General features: G+C 34.0%; 1 protein-coding gene across 1 annotated transcript in view; it reads right to left on the bottom strand.

Moving 5' to 3' along the window:
- LOC105302910 (vacuolar protein sorting-associated protein 13B) overlaps window positions 1-20,314 on the bottom strand; it is a gene marked incomplete at its 5' end in the record, with an annotated part of 342,584 nt that overhangs the window by 197,174 nt on the left and 125,096 nt on the right. Inside the window, one exon of the mRNA XM_023521022.1 lies at window positions 7,546-7,683. Within this exon, the coding sequence (XP_023376790.1) occupies window positions 7,546-7,683 (138 nt within the window). The remainder of the gene's footprint in view (window positions 1-7,545; window positions 7,684-20,314) is intronic.

Here is a 20,314-nt window from a genome sequence, read left to right as displayed (position 1 = left end):
TGCCATAACAAAATACCATAGACTAACTTACACAACAGAAATTTATTTTCTCACAATTATAGAGGCTGGAATTCTGAGATGCCAGCATGGTTGAAGGCTCTCTTCCTGGCTTGCAGATGGCTGCCTTCTCACTGTGTCCTCACATGGCAGAGACAGAGACAGAAGCTCTCTGGTGTCTCTTCTTATAAGCACACTAATCCCATCATGAGGGCTCTACCCTCATGACCTCATCTAAACCCAATCATCTTCCACAGGCTCCATCTCCAAAAACCACAACACAAGGCATTTGGGCTTCAACAATAATTCAGTCCAGAACACCATCCATCCAGTAAGACCAGTCAGAAACCCAGATGTCATGAGTAAATCTTATCCTCCATTCCCTCTATGCCATCACCAATGTCTGTGGATTCTGCCTCCCCAATATCCACTAAATCTTTCATTTTCCCTACTGCTATTATCATTCCCTGATTCAACTTAGCATTATCTACACCAGTACTACAGTAATATTCTCCTAACTGGTCCCATGCATTTACTTTAGCCCCTGTTATCTATTTTCCACCCTGCAACTAGAATCATCTTTTCAAAATGCAAATATAAACATAGACACACACACACACACACATGCACGCACACGCACACACATATGCCTTTCTCCCCCATCACATACATGTCCTGCTTAAAGCTCTTCAATGGTTCTCCAGCGCTCCTAAGATAAAAATGGAAAATCTTTTATTATAGCCAGCAAGGCTGGGCTTCTGCCTCTTCCTACAGCCTCACCTCACACCACTGTTCCCTTGCTCTGCCTGTATTCATTTCCTTTAATGAGCCATAATCTCTCTCCCCATAGGGTCTTCTGCAAATTCTCCCGGAAATCCACCCTCCCCTCGATGTTCTTGGTTAACCCCTTTTCATCCTGTGTAACTCAGCTCAAGCGTCAGTTACTTAGAGAAGCATCTCTAAATCTTCACTTTGTAATGAACCCAAAGAACTTCTTAACACTTATGTTAGCTTATAACTATATATTACTTTGTGTGACTATTTGGTAATCAAATTCTGTCTTTTCTATTAGATTGTATGCATTTCTTGAGAGACGGAACTATCTATCTATTGCTCATCACTATATTTCCGAACTTAGAGCAATACTTAGAATATTGTAGTTGCTCATAAATACTTGTGAAAACAAATGAATGAAGAGTTCTACTGGGGATTACACCCATCATTTTAGAACTTGAAGGAATCCTTAAAATAATTCTCTTACGTTATAGGAGAAAATACTGAGCTTCAAAGAAGTAAAATGATTAGGATCACCTGCTTAGTGATAGTAAACCTGGATTGTCCAGGTGATACCTAATTACAGAAAGTCTTGAGGGCTGAGGGGAGTTTTGACTTGATGAACTGAGGGAGGTGGGTGGTCAAGATTCCTATGAGTTTGACAGGGGAGGCTAATCTAGCAAGGGCACAGGGGATAGGATTATCGAATAAAAGGAGAATCTGAAGTAATCAGGTTCATGAAGACTGAGGAAGTAATCAGGGCATAAATCTCTACCAGGAAGGTAGCAGGCACAATGGAGGACCATTTCAAAATAAAAGCTAAAGGGAGTTGAAATAAAAAGAAGGATGAATCAAAAGTGATAGTAAAATTGTGAGAGGACATGAGTGGAATTATGCTGCTATCATGAGCACATGTAAAAAATCTGAAGACTACTGAAGACTATATTAAAGAGTGAATAAGAAGAGTGAAGAAAATGGTTTTATTTAATGTAGATATGCTGAATTTTAAATAACTAAACATATCTAATAGGCAGATGGAGAAATAGTCCTAGAATTGGATAAGACAAAACTAGAAGCAGGCATTTGGGAGATGAGAGCACAAAAGACAGTCGAGGTTATGGTTTGTCATGAGCGAGATAAAAACAGGAGGCACACGACTGTGTACTTGGGAAGGCACAAGGCTATACAGTCAGGGGAAGGAGAGCTGTATGCAAACACGAAGTTGGAAAGTTAGGAGAAGGCAGATAACGTTCTTTTTTTTTTCTACCTTAGCCTACTCCGTGTTCCTAAAAAGATATCCCCCAATTACCCTAATTCTCTTCTGTAGAGGAAAGAACTCTGATAGAATTAGAGGACATGGAGAAATAAAAATCTAAATAATTGCCATACTACTGACTTCCCCGCAGGAGACTATGGGATGGCCTCTTACCATCTAGCCACCCCCAGAGTCAGTTTCTGTGATTCTTCGGGTCCTACTACTTAGCCAAGTGTTGTCCCCTGGAGGGACCACTGTTAGCCAGAGCTTCAAAGATTTACAGTCCCTTCATTCTACAGTGCTGGAAAGTAATTAACATGGCTTACTGATTCTACAGTAGAAAATCTGGTATTAAAATCAGGTTGTTAGCTGAATAAAAGAAAAAAGTTTATTAAACATCAGTTAATTGAAAAATCATCCATTTTTCTCATTTCTTCCAAAAATCCAAGTTAGAGTTGAAACACTAAGGTTGAAATAATGAAAAGATTTCCTGCATTTTAAAATTCTTGGTCTATTCCATAGTTGACATTCTGACATCAAGTTTACTATTTCATTTTGATAAATCATGGGGAATATAAACTACAATAATGTAATGCTGATGCTGCAAATTGAAGCCCGTAAAACTCAGGAAATGTAAAAGTCAAGGTTCTTACAGTTTTATTAACTAGTTTACATTTCTTAAATGTAGAAGATAGCCTGCTAGTATGGCTATAAAACTGGATTAAGATAAAGACAGGACTCCAATGATTAGGAAATGGGCCTTGTCCTAATTTCTGGGAAAAAAAAGCAAAAGGTTAACTATCAAGTCTACATTAAAATAAATAATTTTAAATTAGCTTCTTAAGATGCTTTCTTTCACTTTGAATCTTCTTGCATTTAAAAACTATATTACTTATTTTTCGTTTACCACTCTGGAAAATATCGGGAGGCTATTTGGGTCATCTTTTTCAGGTATCTTACTTCTCCTGAATCAGTCACCTTCAAGATATGTCTGAATTAATCCATATTGAGTAATGAATTCAGGAATAAAAGAACATAAAAAGAGTTCACCAAAACAAACAAACGAACCCCAAAACAAAAAACACATTTCAAAAATATATATTTTGGGGGGTAAACAATGCAAAATTTCTACTTTATATTCATATAAGCAAACCTATTTAAATGGTATGTTACTGTAACTGAGAAATTTTTAAAGTAATATTTTACATTATTTAAGTTTACATTTTTATCCAAATCAAAGATGTTTGTGGAAATGGGATATTCTAGAATTTTTTTGATTTTTTAAAAATAAAAATTAAAATAATTGCCACCTATAACATAAAGTAAAAATTAAAATCATTGCAACCAATAACATAGTAAGTTAATCCATAAAACATAAGAAAACAGTTTTCAAAATAGGATTACAACAAATTAAAAGTCAAATAAAATTTTAAAACAAAAATCAGATAAAACCAAAAATGAAAGCAATCTCTGAAACAAAGCTTAAGTTAATGAATAGATTAAACAAGGAGTGGCTAAAGAAACGATTTTCTTAAGAAAAAAAAAAAATCAGGGGCTATGTGTTTCAACTGGAAGTATACTAAAAGAAATGTGAAACTGCAGCCATAACTCTGTGCTTGCTATAACTATGTTACTTAAATTATATGAAGATTGTGGTATGCTAATTACAATAAAACATAAACGATGAGGGAAAGTTTTCCCATTTGGGCATGTTTTTTTCTTTGTTATCATTTAAATGTCATTTTATGGCTACAGTGACAGTGTTCAAAAATACGTCTGCAAAGGAGCAATGAAAAAAATACCAGGGAGCTCAACTCTTTTTGCAAACAACCCTGAGTTAATTAGAAAAATCTGCACCCTTCCCATTTCTTCTCCTCACGTGTCAGCTCCCATTAAATTAAAAAAAAAAAAAAAAAAATCTCATTTCAAAGGTAAGAAATCCTATGGTTAACAAAACTTTAAACTGGGATCAAGTGGGCACATTCCTACCTTTCTGTATGATGTCATACCAAGCAGTTCACAGCTGAATTTGCAAGAAGTATGAATGATTTTTCAGTATAAGAAATATCTGATCTAATGCTAATTTTTCCTCTATAGGCTAACTGTGCAGGGAACAGGTGGCCCTGCTTTCAATTATGGAGGGCTAGCATGCCAGTGTGAGGCCTGGATTAGTTCACCTTCTCACGGGGAATTCTGCTCGGTTGGGAATGGATTTATTATGGCTTCACACATGGAATAGAGCTCATGTCAGCTGAGGGCAGTGACACATCATATGATTCAAATTAACCTGCTGTGGACTGTTCTGCGGGGCTTAGATTGTGTATTAAAATGACGACATTTTAAAAACAGCTTGAAAGAAACCAGGATTGCTGAACTGCAATGGTTCCAATTTGTTCCAACTAATCTATCACCTGCTGGAGATATTATTCTAGTGGGTTTCTGGTAGCTGCTGTTTTCCAGGTTTCTCAAAGCCACTGACCTTGCTAATGGGTACAATTGCTGCCTCTGCAGAAAGGAGGTGGGGGTGCTGAGAGCGTACCGAAGGGGTTTTTGATATAGAAGTTGGGACCTACCATTTGTCTAAGGTACTATTAATAAGAGAATACTTAAAAACTTTGCATTTTTTTTTCTAAAAACAAATGCTAAAGAGCAGCATTTTTATCACTTTGTTTAGATCAAATAATTCCTGAAAAATAAATCTGAAAGGCAGAATTCAAAAGCTGTTAAGTTTGCATCTTTATGAAGAAAATTTAAAATTAGGTAGTTATAATCTGTATTTCCTCTACTCCTCAGGGCCATAAATTTTATGGCTACTGCAATCTTAATTCAAGAGCAAAAAAGAATAACTGGAAATATACTACTTTAGAGAGGTAGCATAAAACATTCTTTGGAAATGATTCTTAAATAAGATGGGAACATAGATAAAAAAAATCTAATGGTAGTAAATGATTCTTAATGATAACACTCCATAAAAATTAGAAGGATTAGTTGCAAAACTAAAAAAGCCTTTCTTTTTATTTTTCAAGAAAAGAGAATGGTATTAGGTAATACTATAAAGCTGAAGTTTGTTCCCCATATCTCAGCATAAATAATATTCCTCTTAGTATATACTATTACCCAAAATTTGAAAAAAAATAATTTTCTTGACTTGCCAAAAATCTATAAAGTAATACATTCCCATGGCAAGAAATGCTTTAATGTGTCCTATTTTTCTTATTGAACTCTAAATTAGTATAGAGTGGCGATTTGGCTGTGTAGTTAGAGAATATAATTATGCTCTGGAATAACACCTACTTTAAGTGGAATATATACTTTAAGTGACAAATCGTTTACAATAAAGAAATTTTTGTCTACAACAGGGAATTCTGGAGCAATTCAAGTTTGTTTAGTGTTTCAGTGGAATCCCACACAGCTGATATATCATTCGAACTAATCTTCCCTCAAATAATTTATGAAAGAAAAGTACTCTCGATTAAAAGAGACTTAGAAGAACTGGACTCTTCGATATTGAAGAACTTAAACCATTCACTGGACATTGTTTCTGATTTTTCATAATAAAAATACCATTTAAAAAACCACTCATCATTCTTGGTATCATTCCCTTATCTTACACCCCCCAAAATATCTGCAGTTTGGTCTTCAATACTTGTAACTGATGATATTAAGAAAATCATACATTTTTTTTTCTTTCATAGATTAGTTACATAAAACCTTGGTACAAAAAGTATCGTCTCCAGACCAACAGCATCCACTTTACCTGAGAGCATGTTAGAAATGTACAATTTCCTACCTACCTTCTAGAACTATTAAATTATATTTGCATTTTAACGAGCTCCCCAGAGATACTTTAAATGTACACTCAAGTTAGAGAAGTGATGCTGTAAAATAACTATTTCAAATCATTTATTTAAAAGTTTGACTCTCTAGATAGATTATAACTATTATTGACTGAACATAAGATTAGAAATGGCATACGTGTAATTTCCAATTTAAAAAAGTACAAGAAACACAAAGTACAACTATTTTTAAAAATCACATTTCTACTACTCATATTAAGTTCTAGAACTGTAAGCATAATTTTTGATTCATTCACTGACACATCTCTTAAAATTCAATTTATTTGATTGCCATGAAAATAGGTAAACAATTTACCATTTACAGGTCCCATCCCTTTTACAAACAAGTCAATCGAATGTAAACTAGAAGAGAGCTTTCTAGCCAAAGTGGGTAAAAGACTGTGCCAAAAAACAAAAAAGAGTCTGACACTGAAAAAGAGAAATAAGGGGTAAACCCAAGTTTCCCTCTCCTTTCTCCATTAACTAACCATATGATCTTCCCCTATTTTATCCATTCTAACATGTTCAGTTTTTTACATGTGAATAACTCTGAAGTCAGGAAGTAAGTGTCCTGCAACTGACATAAGAAAGAACCATATCATAGTTTAAACAGTGGATATTTTTTTCTCCTAGTGATACATAAAATGTTTTTTCCTATAATTGGAAGTGGCTTAGAGTCAATGAAATATAGTACTTCACACTCACTAAGCAAGTTCTAGGACTCACACTCCTCTCAATCCATCCATTACCTCACCCTGAAGACTTCTTCCAACTTTAATGACTCCCTCAGTTTTCCTCATCAGCTTCCCGCTTTCCGTTGAGTCTTTAAAACTATGTCTAGATGCTTATGATAATTAGAAATAGTTCTTCATAGTTCTATACTTTTAAATGCCAGCACTGGAGAAATACGCTTAAGAAGAAATGGACCCCGGACATGACCAGCCGCCACCTCCGTCTGTAGTCGTGAATTGTCACGTGCATTGGCTCACTATAGCATACATTTCACCCAGGTCCACACAGGGATATTTTGCACTCAGTTTAGCTTACTTATTCATAAAATAGGGATAATTATAGTGCCTATTCCTTGGTTTATATGAATACGTAAAACACTACTTGGGACATAATAAATATGCAATAAATACATTTTGATATGTATATCTATTGAAAACTGAGTAAAAATGTTTCTAGCACTTTGCTAAGCAACTGAAATATTTATATATCAAATGTATCTGTGTACACTGCCTTATATATGTATATCACGTATCTCATCAATCCATCCATCCACTCACTCACCAACCCGACCATTTATCCACCCATCCATCTATTCTTCTCTCTTCATTTATAAGTAAGGAAACTGAGGCACAATAGATTAGATCAACTGCCTAAGGTCACACAGTTATTTAGTAGAAAAAGTAGAAATAAAATCTTGGGTCTTTGGCTTCCGGTCAATTATTCTTTAATTGTTAACTACTTTTTGCCAGACTACAGGTAATTTTCAATGCATATTAATATCTGCCTATTGATCTTCATAATGGGCAGCCTGAGCAGAAGAGTACACTTTTGGAAAACAAATGAACTGTTCATTTTTGGCAATGAATCTCAAGATTACTAATAGACCCTGTGTACATGTTAATATACTCTCATGAAAAAAAAATACACACATTTGAAGTATGACTTTCTTACCTGGTCCATTAAGAAAGTCTTTAATCTGTAGCATTACAAGGGAAGGTGGAATACCACTTTTGCTGTCTATTTCTCCAGGCACCGTCTGCAGCCAAACTGTGCAGTAATCAAGGGCTTCAGGCAGAGTCTTCCCAGGATCTGAAGTGATAAAATTGAAATTAAAAATGCCGACTATATCATAAATATCTCATTTTGGTATAAGAGTTTCGGCTGATAAACAAGAGGAAAAGCTGATTAACTACAGTGTGTAACCTTCATTGATTAATTTGTTTGTATACATACAATACACAAATACTTGTATGGAGAAAGAGAGGCTCTCTCTGTACAAGGTGGAATGATGAAACCATATTGTCCAGAACCAGGCCAAAAAGGAAAAGACATTTCAAATCTTAACTCACATCACCTCTGACTAATGGTAAAGTTTCTGCATTCTGAGCTGTTGACTGTTAACAGTTGAATAGGTGGATTCCTTTTTATTTTTAAGAAAAAACGGGATGTTGGAAACAAATTAAAGAAAAAAGTGCAAGCTTTTCAGCTTAAAAAAAAGCATATACATGTTCAAAGCAGCAGTGGATTAGTACTACTTAGGGGTTATTTGATCTGTTTCAGAGTTTTACTGACATTACAATCACATTTTACTGCTAGGCTTTTGAAGTTAGCTTCAGTAGCTTTCCCATAACCTTCTGTAATGATAAAAATTGGCCGATCTTTTAATAGTCCCAATTATAACTAAAACTTGACATTTTTTTCTGGTTTAACTTTTTCTATTAAATATTGTGTTTTTTTTTTAACATTTCTTTCTGGTTAATATTGTATATATATTTTAAAAGCATTTTTTAGCTATTGGTGATGGCAAATGGAATTTTCTTTTTAATACTTAGCAAACCACAGTTTTTATTGAAATAGCACTTTAAATAAAAACGACTGCTGTATCTTGGCATACAATGTGGTAGGCTTTTTAAAAACTTCTAAATATTCACAGTTTTTCTTTAGTTTCAAGATTGTTTTACTCTCTGTGTTTTAATGGCCTCTGAATGTCAATTTTACAGGGATGTTCTTGCCATAGATTCCATCTATTCCATTTTCAGTTGATTTGAAATGTGTTATTAAAGTGTTATTTATTTTAGGTTTTATTGATTGGATCACTTTCAAGAATAGCATTTACATACAGTGTATTATATTCAACATATGGTTATATAGTATTACTGTCACATGTGAACTGGGCATATAAATTCTGCCTTGGAATTTGTATTTCCTGACCTTATCATGTGATCCTTATGAAATTTGGCACATATGAACCTTTATGTGATTTCAAAGAAAATACTGAAAGCAATTGATCATGACGTTAGATCTATGTGGTAAAGATCAAACACTAAACTAGTGCATTCTTCCTTTTTATATGATCAGTGAATTTAAAGCAGTGAGAATATGCATAGTAGATCCATTACATAGTAACACTACACTCTTCTCTTAAGTATAATGAGCAAGTCTGGTGAAAGGATGGCAAAACTCTGTTGCTGGTTGGATCTAATCAAGTGTGAAGGAGCTTCGTAACCTTCTAGAACCTCAGTGTCTATTTCTAGAGCCTCACTTATGAGCAATCATCAAGAAGCTGTTATTATAAAGTAAGTGGTACTGTGCCAGACCTATATGAGGAGGCATAATTCTTTGTTTTGAAGAAAATACAATCTAGAGAAGGAACAATGATATAACAGAGAAAATGATATCACAGATATAAATGATATAACTAAATAATGAACAGAGATGAATTCGATTAGAGAAATATTAATATGATGTGTAAAAATCTGGCAAGTAAAACGATGATAAGTAAAACAAGTTATAGGAATCACATATCTAAACTTGTATGACAGAAAAGGGATATCACTGATTATATATAGAGTTCATATAATCAATACCGATACTAACAGAAAAATGAGTACAGGATAAGCAATCATTCAAAGAAGAAAATTAATACTAAGAAGCAGTTAATAAAGAAAAATAGCATATAAACATTTAAAAATATAAACATTAAGAGATATTCAATCTTACCAATAATCAAAGAGACTATTTTTTAAAATAAGTAGAATTTTTCACCTGATAGGCCAAGACTAAAAAAATGATGCCTGTGTCACATACACACACACACACACACTCTCTCTCTCTCTCACTTTAAAATTATTTATCATAGTGAAAACTATAGAACCACCTAGATGTTCATCAACAGATTAATGTTTAAATAAACAATGATAATCCATACAATTATTTAAAGAACATCTATACATATTGACATAAAATGACAACCATTTTGTATTGTTAACAATAAAAAACAAAGTAGGTTAAGCATCTTTTCATTTATTGGCCATTTAAAATTCCCCTTCTACGAAATATTTATTCATTTTTCTATTGAGTCCTTTTCCTTACTAATTTGTAGGAGCTCCTTATATATTATGAGTATTAATGTTTTGTTTGCTAAGTGTAGCAAACATTTCCTCTTGGTATGTTAGTTGTCATTCAATTATATTCTGATGCATTTTGTTTGCATACATTTTTTTATAGATGGGGTTAAAAATCTATTAACTTTTACTTTATGAATTTATCCCTAGGTGATTATATATTTTCTGTAGTTTCTTGAAGGATTTTAAAGATATTTCTACTTTTAGCCGTTTAATCCTTCTGAGAGCATTGTTTTATGAAAAATAGGAAAAGTCTGCTCAGCCTCACTATTAATCAAGCATATACACAAATAAAAACAGAAAATACAGTTAAGTAATAAGATTAGCATAAATTAAAAGGATCGATAATATTTTGTGTGGGGGAGAAGGAGGAGAAATAGATCCTCCCATGTATGGTGGAAAAGAGTGTAAATCCAGTATTTTTGCATGTGTGGGGGAGAGGACCAAACTTCTGAATATCCATGCCCTTGTAATCAGAAAGGCCATCTGTAGGACTCTGTCTTAAAAAAATACTTAAAACTACACAGATAAACATCCAAAGAAGTTGACTGCAGCATCATCTGAAATATTAAAAATGAGAAAAATAAAACTAAATAGAGAAATGGTAAAATAAATTACAACTATACTGTGAATACTGCATAGAATACTAAGCTGGCATTATTCACAGTAGCCAAGACATGGAAACAACCTAAATGTCCTTTGGTAAGGGAGATGTGGTACATATATACAGTAGAATATTACTCATCCATAAGAAAAGATGAAATACTGCCATTTGCGACAACATGGAAGGATCCTGAGAGTATCATGCTAAGCAAAATAAGTCAGAATGAAAAGGATGAGAACCATATGATTTCACTCACATGTGGGATATAAAATAGAAAGCAACAAATAAAAAAAAACCTCATGGATATGGACAACAGTATGGTGGTTATCAGAGTTGGGAAGGGGGTGGGGAAAGGCTGAAGAGGGTAAAGGGGTCAAATACATGGTGACAGAAGGAGAGTAGACTTTGAGCAGTGAACACAATTTAATATAGAGATGATGTATTACAGAACTTTACACTTGAAACTTATATACAATCTTGTTAACCAATGTCACCCCGATAAATTAAAGAAAAAGAATACTATGCTGTTAATAAAAAGAAGGAAGTGAATCTGATGTACTGATATGGAGGAGCTTCAAAATATCTTGTGAAGTGAATAAAACAAACAGGATAGTAGGTTTAGTAAATTCAAAAGTAAAAAACCTAGCTGCATCCATATATACATACACATATACATATCTTTTTTTTTAAGTACTGGAAGATGACCATCTTTGGGATGATCCTAAGCACATACTGATATATGGACATATAATTTATTCAGAGCTGAAAAAATTGGGACTACATATCAGGCATATACAAAAATTAAAATGAAGGGGAGAGAAAAAAAGCACTTCAAAGGATATGTGATGTCTTACCTTCATTGAATAGACTAGGGCAACAGCAAATTCTGATAACGTGAGTGAGCATTTTACAAGTAGGGAGGATAGGTTTTATGCAGGTTGCCTTCCTTTTGGTAGAAGTTAGAGGGCCTGGCCATCTACATCAGGGGGATATGACTTAGAGATAAAATCAACAAACTGGCAATAGCAGGAAGCAGAATATGAATTAGCAATCAAAGAAAGTGTGAAAATCTAGGAAATGTATCCAAGAAGGCCAAAATTTCAATGACTATTTCCTAACAAAATATTACTGGCTTAATGATATTATTGGTTTAATTACTACATAACTAGTTTTAAAAGTACAGCTGTATTTATAGGGGCAAGAGAACAGAATAACTGAAATTTGGGGCATCCAGGAAAATACAGCTTGCATGGTTGATGAATACTGAATATATGACAGGGCTGGTGGCTACTCTCTTTAGTTTTGGCTAAAATCTCTACTTTGGATCTGCCTGTAGTCACTGCAGTTAGATGAAGGAGCAGAAGTAGCAGAAAGTTATGTCAGAATCCCAGAGAAATAGCTCAGGTTTGCAAGTCAGTATCGAGTCCCTTATATTCTAACGGCTAGATGATGAGGGGGCACGACTTCTAGATTTCCTGTACTGTCTTCAATTTACTTCTCCTGAATTCTATCATCAGGGTGAGAAAATAGGGTTCATATTACACATTCCTCAGGGTCAACATCGCTGGGAAAGCACTAGTGAAACTACGATTAAAGGAGCCTGTGAATATGATAGAGTGACAAATAGGGATGATTGTTTCATACTGGAAGCTCCTTCAGACTTTGCTAGTTTCCTTCTCCATACTTAGCAAACGCCTATTTAAATGAACAAAAAAAGCTCTCAAACTCCTCTCGCTGTTGATGAGCACACTTACACTGGTATCTCTAAGCCTAAAAAATAAGAGAAAGTTGTATCTTAGTGGGAGTAACAGAATATGGGAAATGCATGAGAAAAAATGACAAACTGCTCATGGATATAAATCCTGTTTAAAGTCAGCCAGAACTCACTTCAGTAAGATATTGGTATTGACAAAGTTATATTATTTTCCCTCTGGGTTGACCTGGCCTCCAAAAGAAAATGCTTCATTATAACATGTCACAAGAAACGACCTAAGATTCAGAAAGTCTCAAGTCTATTCCTAGGTGGATCAAGGTGTTGTTGGATTTCAGGGACTTGATTCAGACTGTGTTCTTTGTACTTGTAGATTACTTTGCTCTTCTTCACCAAGCCTTCATTTCACTTAACTGCTTGCAAGGTCTTCCTCTAAATCTGATAAAACTCGTCTTTGTAGTGTTGCTCATTATTATTATTTTATTATTATTCCTTAGTATGTCCTTGCTTAAAATTTGAATCATATAAAATATAACATGATTCACTGTGGCCAACTCAAAAGGAAACTTTGAAAATGAACTAGTTCATATTCTTTGCAATCTTCTACTTAACATAAAAAATTTGTTTTCCAAGTTCATTACAGAATAGCTGAATGCTATGGATTTTGGAAGCTTTATTACCACCCTGCTTTGTTCTACTATGCGGCAGAGTATTTCTTTTTCATAACTAAGTTACTTAGTTGAATTTTTACTTAGGTTCCAATAGAAGACATTTTCCCATAGAGTTCAGAGGTAATTTCCTCATTTTAAGATATAACACTGACTATATAATGAAGTCCAGTTAATTTTACACAGATACTTCTAAGTGTTATCCATCATTTAGACAAAATGTTTTAATTTCTTTTGCCATATGAATAAAGAACTTTGAATTTAAAAAAGCCTTGTGCTATAAGATTGTTTATTTGAAAGCTAAGTATCTATTATAAAGATTAGTGAGACTTTGTACCATCATTTTCTTCCTCACCCACCCCTCTCTAACAGTTACTTGTATGATCTATACATTTACAACAGAGTCGATAATCCGTGCCTCTTGGCCACTTTTGTGCTTAAGAACACCTCTGCAAGTGGATTGGTTAAGGAAGGGCAGAAAGAGAAGTTACCCCAATATTTTCCTTGGCAGTTCCAGGCACAGTTTCTGTTATGGCAGATGTAAGTAACTAGAGTCACGATAATGTTTTTGATATTTTGATTCAACTTTCTCATGATACTCTTGTATTTTACATTTCTGTGGAAAATGAGTACTAACTTAAATATGGAGCAATACCAAGAAAATAAAATTTTCACATGGTGGAAAGGTCTTATAAACTTGTGTTACTGGAAAAATTTTAATTGAAATTTGGGGGATGAGCCCTGAAAAATAAACTTCTGGTTAATTTGGTTTCGGTATACCTCATTTTAACCATGTTTCCTTCAATAAGCAAATGGTTTGTCATCTTACTCTTGGTATTAGCTTCTTGCCGCATTAATCTCATCTTGTTACTGCTTGAAATCTTGTTCAATATTATCAACAACTTTTGAAATTACATCATGCTTTAAGTTCCAATTCTACTGATGTTAATGTTAGCATTACTGATGAGAGATAATTAAAATTAATGTATTTCCTAAACTACTATTGTAGATTTAAATTTCAGTAACTTTCTGCTTTGATGTCATATTGCACTGAGTTTTTCTTTTCTGATAGCACTATATGATAAAACCATCACAAATTCCTCAGAAACGTAATGCTTGTATGATGTAGCTCTGCAAATAGCCTCAAGATTTACTTCTGTCTCCATTTTACTGGTTCCAGAAAGTCCAGAAGGATCTATTGTTTGGTTTTTTAAAAGAAATGACTATATATTTTATTCATTTTTCTGCAAAGTCTTCAATGACCTGTTATTATGAGCTACAATCATCCTGAAGTCTGCCACAACTAATGAGCCCAGGCCTGTCCCAGGTGCCACAGAATCAAAGTGGCATCTATGGCTGCTTAGGGAGACTGACTCTCTTTGGCCTGAGGTACCCAGGGCTATCGTGTTTATGAAATGGCATTTAAGTGACTTTTGATGAACTCTTGAGGGACAACTGGCAGGTGATACAATACTGCCACACAGAAGAGGTTGGTGAACCAGTCTGTCACTGACCCAGAACTTACTGAACACAGATTTACTTTCATGAAACTTTCTCACATTTTGTTTTATAGGAGAGTTTACATCAGTTTTTAACAGAATAACATATAGGGTAACAAAAAGAACATGAACTTGGAGGCAGACCGATCTGGGTATAAGTCCTGACTTCTTGAGTGGGGTAAATTTCTTTTTAACATCACTGAGTTCCAATTGCTTTGTTTCCAAAATGGGGATAATAAACTAAATTGTGGGATTGTTGAGAATATTAAATATGTGTAACGTGGTTTGTATGGGGCATATGTCATGGTAGGAGTTAAATAAACAGTCACTGTCTTGTCTCTTAAACACAAGCTCCAAACAAAATAGGAGTGTGAGTGATATGTCTTCCAAGTGTCTATTCTTCCTAGATTTTTGTTTTTGTCTTTTGGTTTTGAAAAATCTTTTTTATCACTAATCTACAATAAGAGGAATTTAGAAGGTAAAAAATAAAAAGCTTTGCTTATTAGTGAAAATTATACCCAATCTTGATCTTAAAAACTAGTCAATATATTTACTTCCCTATTTAACACTCCTGGCTAGAAGAAATGATAAACCTGACAATTTCCAAGCACTCTGGTTCTAGTAATTATCAAAGTTATATTCTTACCTTCTTTCCCATTCTTTAGAAATATTTAGCCTGTACATAGGAATTAAATAATCCTCAAGGAAGTAAATAACTTACAAGCCAAAGTAGGCTCCATTTTTTAAACTAGAAGTTAGAGACTCTTTTACAAAGGTATCTGGGTATATCAACCTTTATATAAAGAGACTGAAATGACACTTTAAAATAATTTATAAGAACACATGGTGACTGCATCAGCCCTTCAATTTCACACATTTTTTTTTTTTTTTCCAGGAAGATCAAGCAGAGTTAACATCTAGCCTGAGTAGGGAGAGAGAAACTACCTCAAGAGAAATCAGGGTGGTAGATGAGGGCTTAGAGACTCCCTATTCTCTTACTTCACTGACGAGATGCTCCTAGATGGTCTTTTAGCTTAATCTTTTTATGCTTAGCCAAGAATACTTAAAAATGTTTCTTTATAGAACTAGAATTAAATTTAAAAGAAAGCATTTTGGGAAGATCTTTTTATTACATCTGTCTCTATCTATAAAATTAATGTAAAATTTCCAAGGGGCCACGTTGTGCTTGGTCTGGGCTATGCTCAATGGCTGGAAGTATAAGTCCCTGCAATGAGACGTCACTATCAGAACAGTCCCTTCTTACCACTGGACATGTATGTAAAAGGCAAGCTACAGGGTTACTGAATTTCTTATATTTTTCTAGATTTCTTTTATTATCCTTAGTTTAAATGGCGATATTTTTCTTTCTCTAAATATAGACACAAAAGCAAATGTAGTCCATGAGGCCCCTATAATGCATGAAAATTAAGTTGTGAAAGAACTTAGATCCTTAAAACACAGTAACAATTCAATGTCAGGACAGCAAAATTAACCAAGAAATCAATTCTAAATTACTCTGAATGCCAAGTTAAGACTCACCCTCTCCTTGCTGATAGCTAGGCATTTGGCTAACTCCATTAACACTTTTTCCAATGCTCTGTACTCTATACCTTGTAAGATGTGATAGGAAGGGGAAGAGATTTCCTTGTTTGAAAACCCAAGCCCAGATCCCATAAGACGAAAGGAGTAAAGTGACTGCTGGCCTGTGTGATCACCAGTGTCCACTGGCTCTAACTTTCAGAACCAAGTATTCTATATCTTCCTAGAAGGAAGTGTATTCTGTCTACTTAATGGTGCTAAGCAGCAGATGAAATGTAAAAAATTTTTGTGAATTCCTTTTAATTTATTTTCTATCCTGTTCTGTGGTGTTTTGGATATCTTTCCTATTTGATTGTTTTCATTTGATTGTCCAGTAAAAAATGTAATCATATATGTCTAAGGAAGATCAACTTAATTCCAACTGTAACCCTCTTCTCTGCTCTGAGCAAAGTCTGAGTTCTGTAACACTGAAAGCCAATCCAGTGGCTTTAAGTGGTTCCTCCAATTTTTCATTCATTTTATGTAATTATTAGTTTAAATGGTGTCAAAAGGGCTGGGACAACAATTTTTTCCTCATGTCCAAAAAGGAAGGCCTATTAAGCTCTCCCTTCTACTACTAAAAACTACAGAAGTCCCAACTTACAGGTGAATAACATTTCATAGTTCCAAGGCATTTCAGAAATATCATCTAATTTAGAGCTCAGATTAAACCATTAAACTGCAATGCAAGAACAGAATTATTATACCCATTTTAGAGATAAGGAAACTAAAACACCAAGAAATTTAGTTATCTGCATCAAAGAGCTAAGAACATTAGTCAAGATTAAAGGAAAAATTTCTGATTTTCATTCCAATACCTTTCCCCATATATTAGTTCCCCCCACTGGCTGGGTGACTTCTTTTCTGCAGCACAGTTCTCCCTGAGTGATGCACTAGCGTGCCTCTCATTTAAAAGACCTACTTACTTGCTGATTCCTGTCAAAGTAATAATTTCATTTTACATTATTGGTCAGCAAGGAATGTTCCCAGCAGCTAAGCTTTCAGATAAATGTTCAAGTTGTGATCATTATGACATTAAAGTCACAGGTTAATTCTAAGCCTTTCCAGGGATATTAACAAAGCCTTTAATTCTAAAGAGATATGTAATTCAATCTTTCTCTTAAAGTCACAATAACTAAATGAAATCAAGATATGATTTATGAGGTGTAAGAAGCCAGTTTATGATTTTCTAACTGTTGGTTTACTCAAATGTCTTTGGCACAATTTCTACAGACTTATTAATAAAAGGGTAAAGAAGTCAATTACTACAACTGAAAATTTTCAAACTACGCAATAGCTATAATTACACTAAAATGATATGAGGTTTTTGGGCAGATTACAACCACTATTTTAAAGTCAGCTTTTAAAGATATTAACAATGATGATAAAAGTGACAACAATAACAAGTGACATCATTAACAATGATGATAAAAGTGACAACAATTAACATTCATTGAGTCTTGTGCTACATACTTAGCTAAGAGCTTCATATACATTGTTTAATTCTCACAGCAACCCTAGGAGGTTGCTATCAGTATTACCCTTATATTATAGATAGGGAACTGAAGTTCAGAGATGTTAAATAACTTGCCCAATGTCACATAGCTGTAAGTAGCAGAGCTGGGATTAGAACTCAGGACTGACTGACTCCAAATCTTGAGCTCTTACTGAACTCTATCCCATGTCTACCTCTTAATTGGACCTGAAGTAACATCTGTAACATTTATAAAACTTTAAAATGCAGAAAGTGTTCCATACCATATCATATCATGGATATTTTTGTCCTACATAGAAGTGTATTACCTGTTTTTACAGTATGATAAATTCGAATCAACTTTAATTTTTATATTTTAGTACAGTTGATGCTTGAAAAATTGTAAAGAAGTTGCAAGAGAGTAGAAGCAATTGTTTTCAAATTGGTTTGTTAGTTCATAGAACATATTAATGAGTATTAAGATACTGGACTGACTGTGGAGTGAGGAAGTATGGGGGTTAAATGTCCTCAGAATGGTTCAACTCCTTCACAGCTGACCAGATGGCACAGTCATTTTTTCAAAAAACAAACAAAAACCCCTAAACAAACAAGAAGAAAAATTACTTTTAGAGTCTGCCTTAGACTGCATAGTCAAGATATGAGGCAATTTCAAATCTGGACTCCATTACCTTAAACAAAACAAATACTAATTTTTAAATATTTATAAACACAACTAACATGATTATGTTAACAATAACTACGTACATTTTTATTTAAATGAGAATTGCCAGTAATACAGCTGCTGCATATAAATGTGCTGGTAGAAGGTCTCATTTCTGTTGGAGGTTGCTCTAGGTGAGAAGGGCATGGAAAGGCTCATTGCCACATTATTTTAATATTTTGAAAAGAAACTTGTTAACTCACAGATTTATTATCTACTTGGACTAGAAAATCATTTATAGGTTATTGATATTAATAGTCATAAAAATTTATTAATAATTTATACTTTAAATGATCTGCCATTTTTCTTTTAATTATGGCGAGTAAAACAAAGCACTATATATACACTTGCAGGTATAGCTGGTGTAATTTTAGATCACTAAATTATGCGACTGGGGATTATACTTTATCACTTTTAAAATTATAAGCAATTGTCATCATTTTTATATCACTTCAGGTTTCTAAAATAGATGGTATAGGTATAAATACAGAATCCATTTATCATCTACTCTAGGTAGCATCTTGCAATACATTTAGGTTTTTTAATATATATGTGTATAAATGGCATATATAACACGCATGTGTGTGTGTGTGTGTGTGTGTGTGTGTGTGTGTGTGCGCGCGCGTGCGCGCATATTTATCAGACATGTGCTGAGAAAGCAAATTGACATGAGGGACAACGAGTTTCACAGCATTTCTTTTACTAACTCAATTTTATAATATATGAAAGGATATCCCTAAGGAACACAAGGGGAAAACACTGTTAGCACTCTTTGAGTATTTGGGCATGTTCTTTGCTTCATGGTGACATCGGTAGAATCAAGTTAATGCTGACAAGTCCCTGAGAGCAGTAATTATTCATTAAAATACATTTAACTGATCTGTGCTCATAGATGTAAAGATATGAAAGTATCACTTTTGGGGAGAAATCCTGTATTAAGTTTCTCAGAAAACCATGTCTTGGCTCATGGAGTAGAAAATATTTTTATTATTTTAAATTGTAGGATTTCTGGTGCCAGCTGAAACTGGAATAACCTCACTGCAGCCTAAGTCTCATGGTATTTACAATTAAAATTTTGAAAAAATGAGGGCTCTGAAAAGTGAACAAAACAATGCATGCAGGTTGGGGAAGGGAGTCAAATTTGTAGATATGACTCATACGATTCTGAGTTTCCCATTTTGTTTTGTTTTGTTTTTATCTTTTCTCTGATAACCAACTTGAAAGTGAGTCCTGTGTTGTATTGCACAGCGGTGGCAAGAACAGCCAGAAGGCCATAAGAAATCATGCCCCGGTGTTCTCATGAGCATAGGAGAGACCAGTTGTTTTTAATTTTTCATTTTTTTCTACTGGTTTTTCCCCAAGGGTGGGCTCTGTGTGTGTGTGTGTGTGTGTGTGTGGAACAGGTAGTGCAGTGGCTGTGCGATGGTGTCAATGACACAAGTATTTAAGACTTTAGCAGATGTTATAATTATGTTTCATGAGGTAAAGGTAAACACATTTGAAAAGAAACGGAAACTACAAAAAAGAACCAAAAGAAATTTTAGATCTGAAAAGTTCAATAGAAATTATCCAATATAAAGAACGGAGAGGAAAAAAAGGAAAAGGAGTCCCTGAAATCTATGGGATAATATAAAATAGTTGAATGTTGGAGTCGCAAAAGGAGAGAAAGGTTGGTGCAGAAAAATATTTAAAAAAAAAATAGACAAAAAGTACCTAAATTTAATTAAAAAATATATATTTACAGAGTCGAGAATATCGCAGAACCTCAAACAGGAACAATTCAAAGAAATCAAGCCCAGGCACATCATAATCAAGTTATAGAAAATCAAAGATAAAGAAAAAAAATTTTGAAAGCAGCTAGAGAAAAACAACACATTATATATATATGGAAACAACAATAGGAGAATTAACATGGATTTCTCTTCAGAAATCACAGAGGACAGAAGACAGTGGAACAATATCTTTGAAGCGCTGAGAGACATGTAAACTCGAAATTATAATCCAGCAAAAATATCCTTCAGGAATAGGGAGAGAGGGAAGGAAGGAGGAAGAGAGGGAAGG

Source organism: Pteropus vampyrus, unplaced genomic scaffold (genome assembly GCF_000151845.1).
Source record: "Pteropus vampyrus isolate Shadow unplaced genomic scaffold, Pvam_2.0 Scaffold287, whole genome shotgun sequence".
Classification (NCBI taxonomy): Eukaryota; Metazoa; Chordata; class Mammalia; order Chiroptera; family Pteropodidae; genus Pteropus; species Pteropus vampyrus.
Note: the sequence above shows the minus strand (reverse complement) of the source record. Positions and strands in the feature narration are given on the sequence as shown.